At 35.7% G+C, this 17491-nt stretch overlaps 1 protein-coding gene across 1 annotated transcript; it reads right to left on the bottom strand.

The window, feature by feature from the left end:
• Window positions 1-1033: 1033 nt before the first annotated feature.
• Window positions 1034-2361, bottom strand: Ct83 (cancer/testis antigen 83). The gene is made up of 2 exons (XM_026380641.1): window positions 2299-2361; window positions 1034-1336 (listed from the first exon to the last, which is right to left on the bottom strand). Exons 1-2 carry the CDS (start codon window positions 2359-2361, stop codon window positions 1034-1036), a joined length of 366 nt encoding a protein of 121 aa, XP_026236426.1.
• Window positions 2362-17491: the final 15130 nt, after the last annotated feature.

Here is a 17491-nt window from a genome sequence, read left to right as displayed (position 1 = left end):
TTTAAGATAAAGGAATAAGGTATTAAGGCATTTCTTTAATTTATACTGGTAATTTATTTTGAGGGAAGGGGGCATTAAGGTAAACAGGTCTGCAATTAAACCATATAAATGAATTGTGTATAAATAATATCAGTGAATTATGTACATATGGATAATGAACTCACATTTGATATCTTGAGTGTTTTCTTTGAGGTAGGTCAGATGATGTTAAAAAACTTCAAGAGATTAATTCCTTAGCTAGACCAGATTTTGTAAAATATTATTTGAAAGAGATAACTGAGTAGTACTTAGAAATACTTTTTCATATTTTTAATCCACATTAAATTACTTGCATGCTACCACTATAATTTGGTGCTATTTGAGGTGCAGATTTTTCACCAAAGAGAAAAATGCATGGCATTTTCTATAGGTGACTTGCAATTCAGGGAAGATTTTGGCACATTTTAAATAAAAGAATATCTAATTGGGAGAGGGGAGATATGAAGTGGAAGCAATCCTTTTCAAAAGTTGACCACAAAGACTAGTTAAATGTTTGTCACTATCTTCACAAGATCTTAATGAAGTTCTTGGCATATTGTAGGGTGCCCAATGATAGCTCTTATTATTATTACACAGATTCAACAGTGGCAAGAAACAGTATTCTGAATAATAGAAACTAGTTCCATTGAATTTTACTTACTTTAATTCAAGCATGGAGATAATTGCAGTATTATGCTGTAAACCACTAGAGAAAACTGTTTTTCACTCTTGAATGAAATTATAATCACTATATCTCAACTATTTTTTGAATGTAGCTTATTGTAAAAAAAAAAAAAACAAACTTTTGGACTGATTTTCTTACTGTATTGTTCTTCCATTCCTTCTCCAGTAAAATATATTTTAGCAAGTACATGTAATCAATTCTTTAAATAAAATATGAGTAAGAAAATCAATAAATGTTTGGATTTTGTATCTGACTTGATATCCCCTTCCCTTTTAAATAATAATTCATTTGGTATAAACACATAATCAAATGAATTCACTCAAAGTGTCTTTAATGATTCCTTCCACTGTCATTACATCTTGTAACCTTTTCAGTGGATTCCTGCTTAAGTAATGCACCAGTTATGCCCTTGATAATTAGGAAATGTTCCAATTCAGCCAGCTTGTATTCCACGATCCTGAGGTTTACCAATATTCGTTTCTGTATTGTTATTGAGTGTGGGAAATTATTTAAGATATCCCGAGAGAGGTTGTTGACTGAAAGACTATCAGTATTGCTCCTAGGTGACCAAGAAGGAGAAGTTCTTACTAGTGCAAGAGAAGTCGAATTTGATGATGTTTCACCAGTGTTTCTCTGTAAAGGAAATTATACATATGTAGTTTATTGATTGTAGTAATTTCCAAATACTACCAAATAACAAGTTAGTTACAAAAATGAACTGACCTCCCCTAAGAGAGATTAAAAATGTGTTGAATGACCACATTGATTCAAAATATGTTCTGCCCAGACAGACTGAGAAAAAAAAAATATCAAAGTAGCCTTGTTGCTCCAAAGTGCTATATGCTTTTGCTTACACTTCTTGGGCAGTCCAGTGGGTTTACATGTAGATGCTGTCTTTGACCCTTATCTAAAAGTACTTCATTTGCAACTTGAAACCAGGAAGTCCATATTTAAACATGAAATACTGGTAAATGTCCAGAAAGCTCCCACAACGATGGCAGGAGAAGCAAACAGGAACACGGGGGTTGTAGAAATAAGAGAAGAAAAAGAAGTAGTTACAGATTCTTAAAATGGGTCATGGTGGTGGGGAATGGGAACTTTTAACTAAACATTTCTTTCCAAGTGGGTAGAAAGGTAACTATATCACTTAATGATTTGGAGCTATTTTATATCAGTCCACGAGGCGAATCACTGACCAAAATGCGGGAATTGCGGAGGATGAGGATCAGGAAGAAATAAAAGTCTGGAGCTTTGTGGAGAGAAAAGAGGAATGATGACATCTCCCTTTAATTCTTATTTTATTATCTTTCTAGAGTTTTGCAAACATACTCCCTGATCCACGTATTCACCTAGCTTCATCTAGGTCCAATCTCTTACATACATACACCTTTACCTGATGCCGTTTTTTCCATAAGACAATCAAAAAGGCGAAAGTAACGCAGCTCAGTAGAAGGAAAAACATGCTCATGGTTCTTCCTTGTCCACTTCTCTTTTCTCAGGACAGATGCACTCAGCTGGGCAGTTGGGAATCAGGGGGCCAGTAGCCACCCGGCCGGTGGAAACCACGGGCCAGAATGGTAGGTGCCTCTCACTACCTGGTGCGACTGGGATACGCAATTCCATCGAGCTTTATGTACTGGAATGGTGTGAGACCTCATAATCGGTACGCATGCACGTGGGAGTAATACACCACAATCTGATGACATAAAAACTAGCCTAGGAGGTACCTAGCAACCACCCACCTTGTTACTGTCTCAGGTCATTAGGAGAGTGAGAAATAATGAGGGAAATTGTGATTTCCAAGAATTTGAACCATTATAGATGTACAGACTCTAAATAGACTGGTTAAATATATGATATAAACAATGCTCTTCCCTCCTTTTTTCTTTAAAGTATGTCTTTCCTGCAGCCACTCCAAGTTTTATATCAAAAAGTTCAGATCTAGTGTGGTGGTGCATGCCTATAATCCCTGTGACTTGGGAGGCTGAGGCAGAAGGATCATAAATTTGAAGCCAGCCTTAGCCACTTAACAAGTACCTAAGCAACTTAGCAAAACCATTTCTCAAAAATAAATAAATAAATAAACAAATAAACAAACAAATAAATAAAAGGGCTGGGGATGTGGCTCATTCAAACCCCAGTCATATTGCAATAGTTAAATACATGGTTTTTAAAATGTTATGGTTTAAACAGTGATTTTAGGCACATTTCTGTATATAAATCCTCATTGCAAGTTTGTATTAAAGGTATTTTTAATACCAGGCCTTTTTATTTGCAAATGAGGGAAAGATTCAGGTTTAAACTCATTCATAGCTAGTAGAAAAACAGGAATGCTTGGAGTTTTGAGTTCTGAGATAAACTCTTCCATTCCTTCACTCTCGTTCACATCCCCCAAACCTCCATCTCCACTCTGAGTTGTGTACATCAAATATTTGATATTTTCCAACAAATAATTGAAGTGTATTTTGATTAGCATTAATGAGAGGCAACAGACACAGGAGTCATTGCACTAGAAATGTTAGATGTGTTCAAGAAATTTATTTAAATGTGGAAGAAAACACTAAAGAACCAGAACTAAAGACAATAACCAGGCAATCTCAGGGTGAATGTTAAACTACAATCACTAACTCTGCTTGAGGAACAATTCTCACCTTCATATTGGTAGGAAGGAAAGGAATTGCATTTCATAAAATACTATTTTCTAATGATTGGTTCAAAGTTTAAAGTTTTATTAAATCAACAAATATGTACCTAATACCTATGTACTGGGCACTGTGTTATATTCTGGGAATAGGATCATGTGCAAAAATAAAGTCCACCTGGAATGTGTGCTCTAGTATGGGAGACAGATATTAACCAAATACAGAAATTAATGTAAAACTGCTGGAGTATGAATGATAGCAAGAAGTACATGGTGGCATGGGAACTTATAAGATATGGAATGTAAATAAGAGTAAGATCCTGGCTTTGTGGTTTAATCAATTGGGTGAAGTAACCAAGTATGGAGTTGCTGATCATGAATTTGGTTTGGGACATGTCAAGTATGAGCAATTCAAGATCAAATGAAACATTTGATCTCAGAGAAATAATTGAAGACATGAATTTGTTAGTCATCTGCATGTTCATGATAACTAAAACTCTAGATATGGAAGAGATTCCCTAATGTTACTGTAGGATGTGCAAATAGAAGTCAAATTAGAATAGAGCCTCGAAGGATTTCAATATTTAATAACTTGGTAATAACACTTCTATTGGTGTGCTATTATGATTGTCTTGAATCTAAATTTCTTGTTTCACTGAATAAAATTGAATGAAGCCCACTAATCTTAATCAACAGAATTTTTAATTTTGATTGTGCCAATATCCAAAGGAAAACTTCAGATTTCTTGGAAAGTGATTGTGTGTGTGTGTGTGTGTGTGTGTGTGTGTGTGTGTGTGTAGTGTAGTGTAATGTTTGGTTAAAAGACTAAAACTTTTAACCAATTAAAGTGTAATGTTCTGTGGCAATACTTACATTTGTACCATTGTGTAAACATCACCACTAACCATCTTTAAAACTTTTCATCTTCCCCAAGTGAAACTCAGTATTCATTAATCCATTTTTTCTCATTTTCCCAGATATGGAACAACTATCAAAATTTAAATTGAGCAACAAATATAACATTGATGTTAACTTTGAAGAAATAATGGGTTTAGAGGTCTATTCTTTTGAGAAAAGTAATAAGTGAAGTATTAGAGTGTTTGAACACACACACAAATGTACTGAATGTATCTGAATCTTTTTCCTCATTTGTAAAAAAAGGCTTGGTATTAAAAATACCTTTAGTACAAACTTGTAATGTACACACACACAAATATGTGTGTGTGTGTGTGTGTGTGTGTGTGTGTGATTCACAGCCTATTTTAAGCCACCCATGTCAATTTCATTGACATATTCATAGAATTGAAACCTTAGGACTTAACAAGTTGAACACTAACTTCCTGTTCTACTCTCCCACAAGTCCCTAACAACTAGCCTTCTGCTTTCTGTATTCTGCTTTCTGTATCTATTAATTGGACTACAATAACTACTTCATATAAGTGGAATTGCATAATATTCATATTTCTCTGAATGGCTTATTTCATTTAGCATGATATATTCAAGGTCCACCATGTGGCACATGTCAGAGTTTCTTTTTAAGACTGAATAATATTCCATTATATGTATATACTATGCTTTGCCTTATCCATTCATCCATCTATGGACACTTGGGTTATTTACATGTTTTAACTGTTGTGAATAATTCTCCTTTGAACATGGAGATAAAAATGTCAACCATGTTAGTAGGTTTTGTGTTGAGTTGTAGGAGTTTTTTACATGGTCTAGATATTAATTTGACATCAGATATATGATTTGCAAAGACCTTCTCCCTTATTGTAGGTTACTTTTTCATTCTATTGATCATGCCCTTTAATATACAAAAATTCATCTTTTTTTTGATAAAGTCCAACTCCTTTTTTTCTTTTTTATTGGTTCTTTTTATTTTTACATAATAGTAGAGTCTATTTTGATAAATTATACACATATGGAATATAACTTATTCTAATTAGGGGCCCAGGCTTGTGAATGTACAGGATGTTAGGATTCACTGTGGTGTATTCATATATGAACATAGGAAAGTCATGTAAGATTCTTTCCACTGTCCTTCCTATTCTTATTTTTTTAACCTTCATTTTATTTATATGTGGTGCTAAGGATTGAACCCAGTGCCTCACACGTGCCAGGCAAGTGCGCTACCACTGAGCCACAACCCCAGCCCCTGTCCTTCCTGTTCTTTTCCTCCCTTCCTTCCCTAAATTTCCCTTTGTCTAATCCTCTGAACTTCTATTCTTCCCCTTCCCCATTATTGTGGGTTAGCTTCTACATGTCAAAGAACACATTCTCCCTTTGGTTTTGGGGATTGGCTTATTTCACTTAGCATGATAGTCTCTAGATCCATTTACTGGCAAATGTCATAAAGTCACTTTTCTTTGTGGCTGAGTAATATTCCATTATGTATTTATACCACAGTTTATTTATCTCTTCATATGTTGATAGGCATCTAGGTTGGCTCCATAAGTTAGCTATTGTAAAGTATGCAGCTATAAATATTGATGTGGGTGCATTACTGTAGTTGCTGATTTTAAATCCTTTGGATATATACTGAGGAGTGGGATAATTGGGTCACATGATGGTTCCATTCCAAGTTTTTTGAGGAATTTCCATACTACTTTCCAGAATGGTTGCACCAACTTGCAGTCCCATCAACAATGTATAAGTGTACCCTTTTCTTCACATCCTAGCCAATATTTATTGTTATTTATATTCTTAATAATTGTCATTCTGATTGGAGTGAAATAAAATCTCAGTGTAGTTTTAATCTGCATTACTCTAATTGCTAGAAATTATGAACAGTTTTTTTCATATATTTGTTGACAATTCATAGTTCTTCTATGAAGTGCCTGTTCAGTTCCTTTGCCCATTTATTGATTGGGTTATTATTTTTTTGGTGTTAAATTTTTTGAGTTATTTATATATACTGGAAATTAACACCTTATCTGAGGTGTGGTTGGCAAAGATTTTCTTCCATTCTGTAGACTCTCTCTTCATGTTCTTAATGGTTTCCTTTGCTATAAAAAAGCTTTTAAATTTGATACCATCCTGTTTATTGATTCTTTTTTTGGTACTGGGGAACAAATCTAGGGGTGTTTAACAATAGAGCCATATCCCCAGCCCTTTTTTGTAATTTATTTTGAGACAGGTTCTCACTGAGTTACTCAGGGCCTTGCTAAGTTGCTGAGGCTGGCTTTGAACTCATGATTCTTCTACTTCAGTCTCCTGAGCTTCTAGGATTACAGGTGTGTGCCACCATGCCTGGCCCATTTATTGATTATTGATTTTACTTCTTTCAATTTAGGAGTCTTATTGAGGAAGTCAGTTCCCAAGCCAACATTATGGAGTTGGGTCTACATTTTCTTCCAATAGGTGCAGGGTCTCTGGTCTAATGCCTAGGTCCTTGATCCACTTTGAGTTGAGTTTTGTGCAGGGTGAGAAATAGGGGTTACATTTCATTCTGCTACATATGGATTTCCAGTTTAGCCAGCACCATTTGTTGAAGAAGCTATCTTTTCTCCCATGTATGCTTATGGTGCTTTTATCTTGTATGAGATGACTGTATTCATGTGGGCTTTTCTGTGTGTCTTCTTTTCTCTTCCATTGGTCTTCATGACTGTTTTGATGCCAATACTATGCTATTTTTGTTACTATAGCTCTGTAGTACAATTGAGGGTCTGGGATTGCAATGCCTCCTGCTTCACTTTTCTCACTAAGGATTGCTTTGGCTATTCCACGTGTCCTATTTTTCCAGATGAATTTGATGACTGCCTTTTTTGTTTCTATGAAGAATGTAATTGGAATTTTAATAGGAATTGCATTAAATCTGTATAGCACTTTTGGTAGTATGGCCATTTTGACTATATTAATTATTTCTATCCAAGAATATGGGAGACCTTCCCATCTTCTAAGGTGTTGTCAAGTTCTTTCTTTAGTATTCTGTAGTTTTGTAGTTTTCAGGGGAGGACTTTCATCTCTTTTGTTAGATGGATATATATATATACATATATATATATATATATATATATATATATATATATATATATATTTTCTCTTGTGAATGGGATAGTTTTCCTAAATTCTCTTTCATCTGATTAATCATTGGTATATAGTAATGGAATTGATTTTATTTTTTTTTCTTGCCCGTACTTTGGTGTCATACCAAAGAAGTCATTACCATATCTAAGTATGAAGTTTCTGTGGTTTAAAAGTTTAATAATTTTAGCCCTAACTTATGTCTTTGATCCATTTTTAGGTAGGTTTTGGAGATCATATCAGGTAAAGGTCTAGCTTCATTCTTTTGCATATTAATATCCAGTTTTCCTGTCACCATACCTTGAAAAGTCTGTCCTTTACTTTTTTGAATGATTTTGACATCTTTATTAAAAATTGTCTCTGTATGTAAGGGTTTATTTCTGAGCACTTTGATCCATTCTCTTGGCCCATTTGTTTAGATTTATGTTAGTATCACATTGTTTCAATTACTATGGGTTTGCAGTACATTTTCAAATTAGGAAGTATGAATCCTCTTATTGTGTTCATGTTCTCTAGAGTTTGGGTTATTTGGTCTCTTGAAATTCCAAATGATTAGTGCTCTATCTGATGTGTTTGTGGTAAAGATTTGATCCCATTGTGTAGGCTCTATTCACCTCACTAATTGTTTCTTTTGCTGAGAAGAAGCTTTTTAGTTTGAATCCATCCCATTTATTGATTCTTGGTTTTAATTCTTGTGGTATACAAATCTTATTTAAGGAAGTTGGGGCCTAATATGACATGATGGAGATTTGAGCCTATTTTTTCTTCCACTAGGTGCAATTTCTAGGTTCTTAATATACTTTGAGTTGAGCTTTGTGCATGGTGAGAGATAGAGGTTTAATTTCATTTTTTATATGTGGATTTCCAGTTTTCCCAGCATCATTAGTTGAAGAGACTATCTTTTCTCCAATATACTTTTTTGGTGCCTTTGTCTAATTTAAGATAACTGTAATTATGTGGGTTAGTCTCTGTGTCCTCTATTCTGTACCATTGGTCTTTCAGTCTATTTTACTGTCAATACCATGCTGTTTTTGTTACTATTGCTCTGTAGTATAGTTTAAGGTCTGGTATAGTGATGCCACCTGCTTCACTCTTCTTGATAAAGATTGTTTCAGCTATTCTGGGTCTATTATTTTTCCAGATGAATTTCATGACTACTTTTTCTATTTCTATGAGGAATGTCATTGGGATTTTCATTGGGATGGCATTGAATCTGTATAGTGCTTTTAGTAGTATGGTCATTTTGACAATGTTAATACTGCCTGTCCAAAAACAAGGGAGATCTTTCCATCTTTTAAGCTCTTCCTTAATTTCTTTCTTTAGCATTCTGTAGTTTTCATTGTAGAGGTCTTTTACCGCTTTCGTTGATTCCCAAGTATTTTTTTTGAGGCTATTATAAATGGGGTGTTTCTCCTAGTTTCTCTTTGAGGATTTGTCACTGATGTACAGAAATGCCTTTGATTTATGAGTGTTGATTTTATATCCAGCTACATTGCTGAATTCATTTATTTGTTCTAGGAGATTTCTGGTGGAACATCAGATAGAGCACTAATCTCTAGGATATATAAAGCACTCAAAAACCATAACATCAAAAAATAAATAATCCAATCAATAAATGGGCCAAGGAACTCAACAGACACTTCTCAGAAGAGGGTATGCAATTAATCAACAAATGTAACAAAAAGGCTCAACATCTCTAGCAATTAGAGAAATGCAAATCAAAACTACTCTAAGATTTCATCTCACTCCAGTCAGAATGGCAGCTATTAAGAAAACAAACAACATTAAGTGTTGGCAAGGATGTGGGGAAAAGGGTACACTCATACATTGCTGGTGGGACTATAAACTGGTGCAACAATCTGGAAAGCAGTATGGAAATTCCTTGGAAAATTTGGAATGGAACCACCATTTGACCCAGCTATCCCATTCCTCGGCTTATACCCAAAGGGCCTAAAAATATCATTACAAAGACACAGCCATATCAATGTTTATAGCATAACAATTCACAATAGCTAAATCGTGGGACCAACCCAGATGCCCTTCAGTAGATGAATAATATGGAAACTTTGGTATATATACACAATAGAACATTACTCAGCATTAAAAGAGAATAAAATCATTGGATTTTCAGGTAAATGGATGGAGTTGGAGAATATAATGCTAAGTGAAGTTAGCCAATTCCAAAAAACCAAGGCTGAATGTTTTCTTTGATGTGAGGATGCTGAGTCATAATGGTGATGGAAGGGGAGCATGGGAGGAATAGAGGAACTTTAGATAGGGCAAAGGGGAGGGAGGGGATGGGAGGGGGCAATGGGGTAGAAATGATGGTGTAATGAGTTAGACAACATTACTGTAAGTACATGTATGAAGACTCAAATGATGTGAAAATACTTTGAAAAATTGTGCTCTATATGTGTAATATGAAATGAATTGCATTCTGCCATTGTATATAACAAATTTCAATGTATTAGAGATATAATCATATGCTTTTATTACATGATCACAAGATTATTATTAACATGTTTCCTAATACTAACATATACTTTCATCCTGACAAAAATCCATGAGGTTATAGTTTCTTCTTTTTGATGCCAAATTCAGTTTGGTGGAATTTCAGAATTTCTGCATCTATATTCATGACTAAGATTGCATTTCAGGGTTCATTTTGTATTATCAGCGTGAAATTTTTTAATATCAAGATATTCTGGTTTCATAATTGATTGGATAGCTTTCCACGTTGTTTATCCTTCAAAATAGTTAAGAAAATAATAATTATCTAAGAAGGTTGAAAAACTCTTTTTTTCTATCTTCATTCATTGTATACTGAACTACTCCAGGAAGAACTGGAGATGTTTTACCAAAACTTCTATCAGAGGATAAAGTATTACTAAAACAAAATAAATGATTTGCATAAAAAAGAAATTCCAAATGAATTTTAGAAATAAATTTTGCAATGGAGTTTTCAATTTTTGAAAGAAAAAGCTCCATTAGTGTTTTGATAGGGATTTCATTAACTTTGTAGATTACTTTAGGTATTATTCAAACTATTTTAATTATTAGAAGTTTTCCAAACCAATAATATGTCTTCATATTTATTTGCACTCTTTTAAGTTTTAGCAATAGTTTGTAGTTTTCAGTATACAAGCTGTTTACCTTTTTCACTAAGTTTATTTCTAAGTGTTTTATTCTTTTTGAGACAATTTAAATGCACTTGCTTTCCAAATTTTGTTTGGCAGATTTCACAAGAGTATAGAAATGGCAGGTTTTTTTTAGTTGTAGATGGACACAATACTTTTATTTTATTTATTTATGTTTATGAGAATCAATCCCAGGGCCTCACACATGCTAGGCAAATACTCTACCACTGAGCCACAACCCCAGCCCAATGCCAGTGACTTTTGAGTGTGTGTTTTACATTTTGAAACCTTGCTAAGTTCATTTATTATTTCCAAGGGGGTGTGTGTGTGTGCGCGTGCGCGCTCGCGTTTGTGTGTGTGTGTGTGTGTGTGTGAGAGAGAGAGAGAGAAAGAGAGAGAGATTGATTTAGAGCTTGCTTTATGTCATTTCAAACAAAGATAATTTTATTTATTCATTCATTCACTCATTCATTCATTTATGCCTGATTGCTTCAGCTAGGACGTTTAGTACCATGTTGAACAGAAGTGGTGAAATAGGGCATCCTTACCATTTTCCTTATCTTGGAGGGAAAGTTTTATTTTTCATTGACTATGACATATGTGAAAAATATGGCCATACATTTACTATGTTGAGATATTTTTCTTTCATTCCTAGTTTGTTGAGTATTTTTATTTGAAATGATTATGTGCTTTTTTGGGGGACTTCATTCTGTTAATGTGATTGTATTACTGTGATTTTTATATGTTGACCAATCCTTACATTCCAGGAATAAATAATTTAGTCTGGTTTATGATCCTTTTAATGTACTGTTGTATTTACTTTACTAACATTTTGAAGAATATATTTTTTTAAAGTGGTTTTAGTTTCACAGCAAAGTTGAGTAGGCTGTACAGATTTTTCTCATATACTTCCTACCCCCTTTCATGCATATCCTTCCCAATATCGACCCCCCACAGCAGAGTTGTACTTTTTTTTTTAACCAATGATGAAAGTATGTTAACACATCTTTATCACTCAGAGTCTATGGTTTTCCTAAAGTCTATGGTTTGCCCAAAGTCTATTCTATGACTTTGGGCAAATTTATGACATGCATTTACCATTGTAGTATCATACAAAAAGCAGTTTCATCAACCTGAAAATTCTGCATGCTCCTTTTAATCAAGCTTCTTCTCTGCAAACTTCTGGCAACTACTAATCTTTTTTACAGTCTCCATATTTTTTCCTTATATAGAATGTCATATAGTTAGAATCACATAGGGTATGTTTCCAGAGTGGTTTCTTTCACCTAGTAATATACACTTAAATTTTCTCCATGGATTTACAGGGATTGATAACTTATCTTCTTTGTCCTGCATAGTATTATATTATCTGTATATACAGGAAATTATCTATTTACCTACCAAAGAAATATTGGTTACATTCAGATTTTGGCAATTATGAGAAAAGCTGCTATAAACATCAGTATGAAGGTTTTTTGTGTACACATGTCTTAAACTCCTTTGAGTATATTACAAAGTATATGATTGCTGGATCACATGGTATGTTCAATTTTAGAAGAAATAAGTAACTGCTTTCCAAGGTGACTGTACCATTTAGTGTTCTCACCAGCAATGGATGAGAGTTCCTATTGCTTTACATTCTCATCAACATTTGGCCTATTGTGAGTTCTAGATTTTAGTCATTAAAATAGGTGTAAGTGGTATCACATTATTGTTGTTTTGTTTTTAAATTCTTAGGACATCTGATGTTGAACATTTTTTATATGTTTACTTTCCATTTGTACATCTATTGGAAATGGTGCTGAGGATCAAATCCAGAGCATCATGCACACAAGGCAAGCATTCTACCATTGAGCTATATCCTGAGCCTGTTTGCATAGCTTCTTTGATAAAGTTTTTGGCCCAGTTTTAAATCAAGTTGTTTGTTTTCTTTTTTTGAGTTCCTCATATATTTTGGATTACATTTTTTTGTGAAACATGTTTTTTAAAAATATTTTGCTTCTGTTTTTTGTTTTTTTTTAAATTTGTTCTGTAGTTAGTGTCTTTCACAGAGCTGAAATAATATTTTAAAATTTTTTAATATTTTTATTGGTACATTATAGTTGTATATAATTTAGGAAGTATTTTGTACTCATTTGTATATGCACACAATATAACAACATAATTTGGCCAATATCTGTCGCGACCCCTCGCCGGCAAGGGAAAAAACGACACAGGATTCTTCCTTCAGCAGTTTACTCATAATGAAAAGACAGGAACAAGAAAAGAAAGCGCGCGCACCCGAGCGGTCGGTCTGCCCCAGCTTAAGTACCCAGCCTTGCCAATGAACCAGCACCACGTAGAAGAGTCTAATAGGTGCAGCGCAGCGGAAGCAGGCCAGAGCCCAGCCCACAGCCCAACAAGGAGTTGTTTAACAACTCTAACTGCTGAGTCATCAGAAGCAGGAAGCCAGCGCCATTTTCAGGGTGCGGTCCTCAGCTCCCAACAAATATCATTCTCAAGAAGTTCTCCTTAATCTCCCCACCCCTTCCCGCTGGTCCCTGTCCTCTATCCTCCTCATATCCATTTGATAGAAATTTTTAATTTTTGTGAAGTCCAGCTTATCAATTCTTTCTTTCAAGGGTCATGGCTTTGCTGTTATATCTAAAAGTCATCACTAAAACCATGGACATTCAGATTTTCTCCTGTTATCTTCTTTGAGCTTTTTATTATTGCCTTTTTTTGTTTAGGTCTGTGACTCTTTTTGTGTTAATTTTTATGACAGGTATAAAGTCTGTGAATAGATTTATTTTTGTATGTAGAAGTTCAGTTATCCCAGAACCATTAAGATAAAATACTATATTTTCTCCATTGTATTGACTGCTTCTTTGTCAAATATTAGTCAACTTTATTTGGATGACTCTATTTTGGGTCTCTCTATTCAGTTTCATTGATCTATTTATCTATTCCTTTTGTGAATACTATAGTTTTGATTACTGTGGCTTTATAGTAAGTCTTTGGGTTGGGTTATGTAAATCCTCTAATTTTGCTCTTCCTATTCAATATAGTGTAGGCTATTGTGGGTTTTTCCCTTTCCACAGAAACTTAAGAATCAATTTGTTGTTATCCATAATATAACTTGTTGGGATTGCTTTGATTTCCCATCAATCTGGGAAAAACTACAATCTTGACAATATTGAATTTTCCTACCCACAAAGATGGAATATCTATTCTTTATTTATTTAGCTTTTTGATTTTTTTCTTCAGAGTCTCATAATTTACATAGGTCTTATGTATATTTAACTAGGTCTGGAAATATTTATACCTAAATATTTCATTTTGGGATACTAATGCAAATTATATGGTGTTATTAACTTTGAATTCCACTTGTTCATTACTGGTATATAGTAAGAAATAGACTTTTGTACATTAAAATTATATCTTGCAGCCTTATTATAATAATTTTTTAGTTCCCAAAGGAATTTTGATGTTGTTCTATTAATTCTTTTAGATTTTCTACATACATGATCATGTTATTTCTGTACAAAGATAGTTTTATTTCTTCCCTTCCAATGTGTATACCTCTTACTTCATTTTCTCATTTTATTGTATATTATGATTTGTACTTGAAGTGTCCTCCAAAGACTCATATGTTGAAGTTTTGGTCCTTAATGCAACAATGATGAGATTTTAGAAAATGTTTGGATCCTGAGGGCTCTAACCTCAGCAGTGGATTAATTCATTTGATGAATTAACAATTTGAATTTGAGAGCCCAACATGGCAGCCGGCGAAGAGGCAGCACATTCAATGCGTCCGTGGTAAGGGGATCAGAGAGACACATTAATACACCCACATGCGTCAGGCTGAGAAACTTCAAGCAAAATTCCACTGAAAGGAGACCTACCGGGAACTAGTAAGTTTAATTGGAGGTGTCTGCTTGTCACAGACTACTGAATCTCGGCAACGCAGAGCAGGGGCACAGCCCCGCCAGCCGCCGCCAAATGGCTGCTGCTCACTCGTAGCAGCAATCTTAGGAGCGGGCGTGGCCTGCCTGGGCCCACACCGGCCCCCGCCGCCCGGTTCTGTGAACCGCAGCCGGCCGCTGCACACACGTAGCAGCAATCTTAGGAGCGGGCGGGCCTGCCTGGGCCCACACCGGCCTGGCTCTGTGAACCGCTGCTGGCCCACAGGGTGCACCGAGCTTAGGAGCGGGCACGGCCTGCCTGGGCCCACACCGGCCAGGCTCCGTGATCCACCACCGGCCGCTGCCGGGTGGTTGCAGTCCACACGTTACAGCGAACGTAGGAGCAGACATGGACCGCCTGGGCCCCCGTCACCCGGCTCTGTGAACTGCCGCCGCCCACACGCTACAGCAAACTTAGGAACGGGCGCTGCCTGCCAGGGCCCACGCCCGCCGCGGCTTTGTGAACCACCGCCGGCTGGCGCCAAGCAGCCGCTGCCTGCAACCTTGCAGTGAGTGGGGGAGCGGGCGCTGCCTGCTCGGCCCCAGCCGGCCCGACTCTGTGAACCTCCTCTGGTGGTTTGGAGCTACAGATGACCACCCCCCACCTGCCAGCCCAGTGCTGCAAATGACCCCTGACCAGGTCTGGGAAAGGCCCCGCCCACAGCAGGAGTGGAGACTCGCCCAGTCCGGGAGGAAGAACTGCTGCACAGTGATTGACTCCCGCCTACTGAGAGGAGAGACCTGGCCCGGTAGGCATAGCTCCATCTACTGGAAGAGCAGTTAATCGAACTCTAGGACTACATTTATAATTTTTTTTTTGCTGTCCTTTTAAATGTTTTTTTAATCCATCTTATTTTATTTTATTCTTTTTTTTAATTTCATTTTTCATTTCTACTATTATTATTTTTTAAAATTCTTTTAAATTTTCTATTTTGTTCTTTCCTTCTTTTCTCCTGCCTTTACATTTCTTTTCAATTTTCTTATTCCCCCTTCCTTGAATTCTACCTGCTTACTCTCATTCTCTTTAGTGACTCCTTCCCATCCCTTCTAATACCTTTCCTCCCAAGCATCAAATAAATTTATAGGAGTAAACAGTAACTCAGCAGTCAAACAGAACAAGAAACAATATGAACAGCATGAAAAAGCAAGGAAGAAAAGGAGTGCAAACAATGCAGGGCAGCCTAAATATTTAGGAGGATATAGAGTCACCAGAAAAATGGTCATATAAAGAACTCATGGATCACCTGAGACAGATGGAACGGAACCTTAAAGAGGATACGAGACAGCAAATTCAAGCAGCGAAAGAACACATTGAGAATGAAGTACATAAACAGATAAAAGAAGAAGTTAAGCATCTTTATCAGGAGATAGAGACTATAAAAAAGAATCAAACAATGATCTTAGAAATGAGGGAAATTATAAACCAAATTAAAAACTCAAATGAGAGTATCATTAATAGAGTGGAGCAAGTAGAAGCCAGAATGTCAGATAACGAAGACAAAATATATCATCTGGAAAAGAGTCTAGCCAACTCAGATAGGCTGGTTAAAAATCACGAGAGAAACCTACAAGAGATATGTGATAATATAAAAAAACCAAATTTAAGAGTCATTGGGATAGAGGAAGGGATAGAGATTCAAACCAGGGGAATGAGTAATCTACTAGATGAAATAATTGCAGAAAACTTTCCAGAAATAAAAAAGGAAACAGATATACAAATTGTAGATGCATACAGGACACCGAGCATACAAAATCACAGTAGACCAACGCCAAGACACATTGCTATGAAGATATCCAATATACAGAACAAAGAGAAAATATTAAAAGCTACAAGAGAAAAGAGAAAGATTACATTCAGGGGTAAACCAATAAGGTTAACAACAGACTTTTCAACTCAGACGCTGAAAGCGAGAAGATCCTGGAACAACGTATTTCAAACACTGAAAGACAACGGATGCCAACCAAGAATTCTGTACCCAGCAAAATTAAGCTTCAGATACAACAATGAAATAAAAATCTTTCACGATAAACAAAAACTAAAAGAATTTGCAGCCAGAAAACCAGCGTTGAAGCATCTTGAGCAAAACACTTCACGAGGAAGAAATGGAAAACAATAACCAAAGCCAACAGTGGGAAGTACCTCAGTAAAGACAGACGGAGCGGGGAAAGCTAATCATGGAGAAACAAACGAAATATTTAAAAAAAAGAGAGATAAATAATCAAACATGGCTGGAAGTACAAACCATATATCAATAGTAACTCTAAACATTAACGGTTTAAACACTCCAATAAAGCGACATAGGCTGGTAACATGGATTAAAAAAACAAATCCAACAATATGCTGCCTCCAGGAGACACACCTGACTGGAAAAGACATACACAGGCTGAAGGTGAAAGGTTGGGAAAAAATATACCACGCACATGGTCCGCGCAAGCAAGCAGGTGTGGCCATCCTCATATCGAATAAAATCGACTTCAAGACTAAGTTAATCCAAAGGGATAAGGAAGGACATTATATACTGTTGAAAGGAACCATTAAACAACAAGATATAACAATTATCAATATTTATGCACCAAATAACGGTGCTGCGAAATACATAAAACAAATTCTCCTCAAGTTCAAGAATCAAATAGATCACAACACAATAATTATGGGTGACTTCAACACACCTCTCTCACCATTGGACAGAACCTCCAAGCAAAAGTTGAATAAAGAAACTATAGAACTCAATACCACAATCAATAACCTAGACTTAACTGACATATATAGAATATACCAACCATCATTGAATGGATATACTTTTTTCTCAGCAGCACATGGATCCTTCTCAAAAATAGACCATATATTATGCCATGGGGCAACCCTCAATAAATATAAAGGGGTGGAGATTATACCATGCATTTTATCTGATCATAATGGATTGAAACTGGAAATTAATGATAAAAGAAGGAAGGGAAAATCCAATATCACATGGAAAATGAACAATATGTTACTGAATGATCAAGGGGTTACAGAAGACATAAAGGAGGAAATCAAAAA

This window comes from Urocitellus parryii, chromosome X, assembly GCF_045843805.1.
Source record: "Urocitellus parryii isolate mUroPar1 chromosome X, mUroPar1.hap1, whole genome shotgun sequence".
Classification (NCBI taxonomy): domain Eukaryota; kingdom Metazoa; phylum Chordata; class Mammalia; order Rodentia; family Sciuridae; genus Urocitellus; species Urocitellus parryii.
This window is presented reverse-complemented; position numbering and strand designations above follow the sequence as displayed.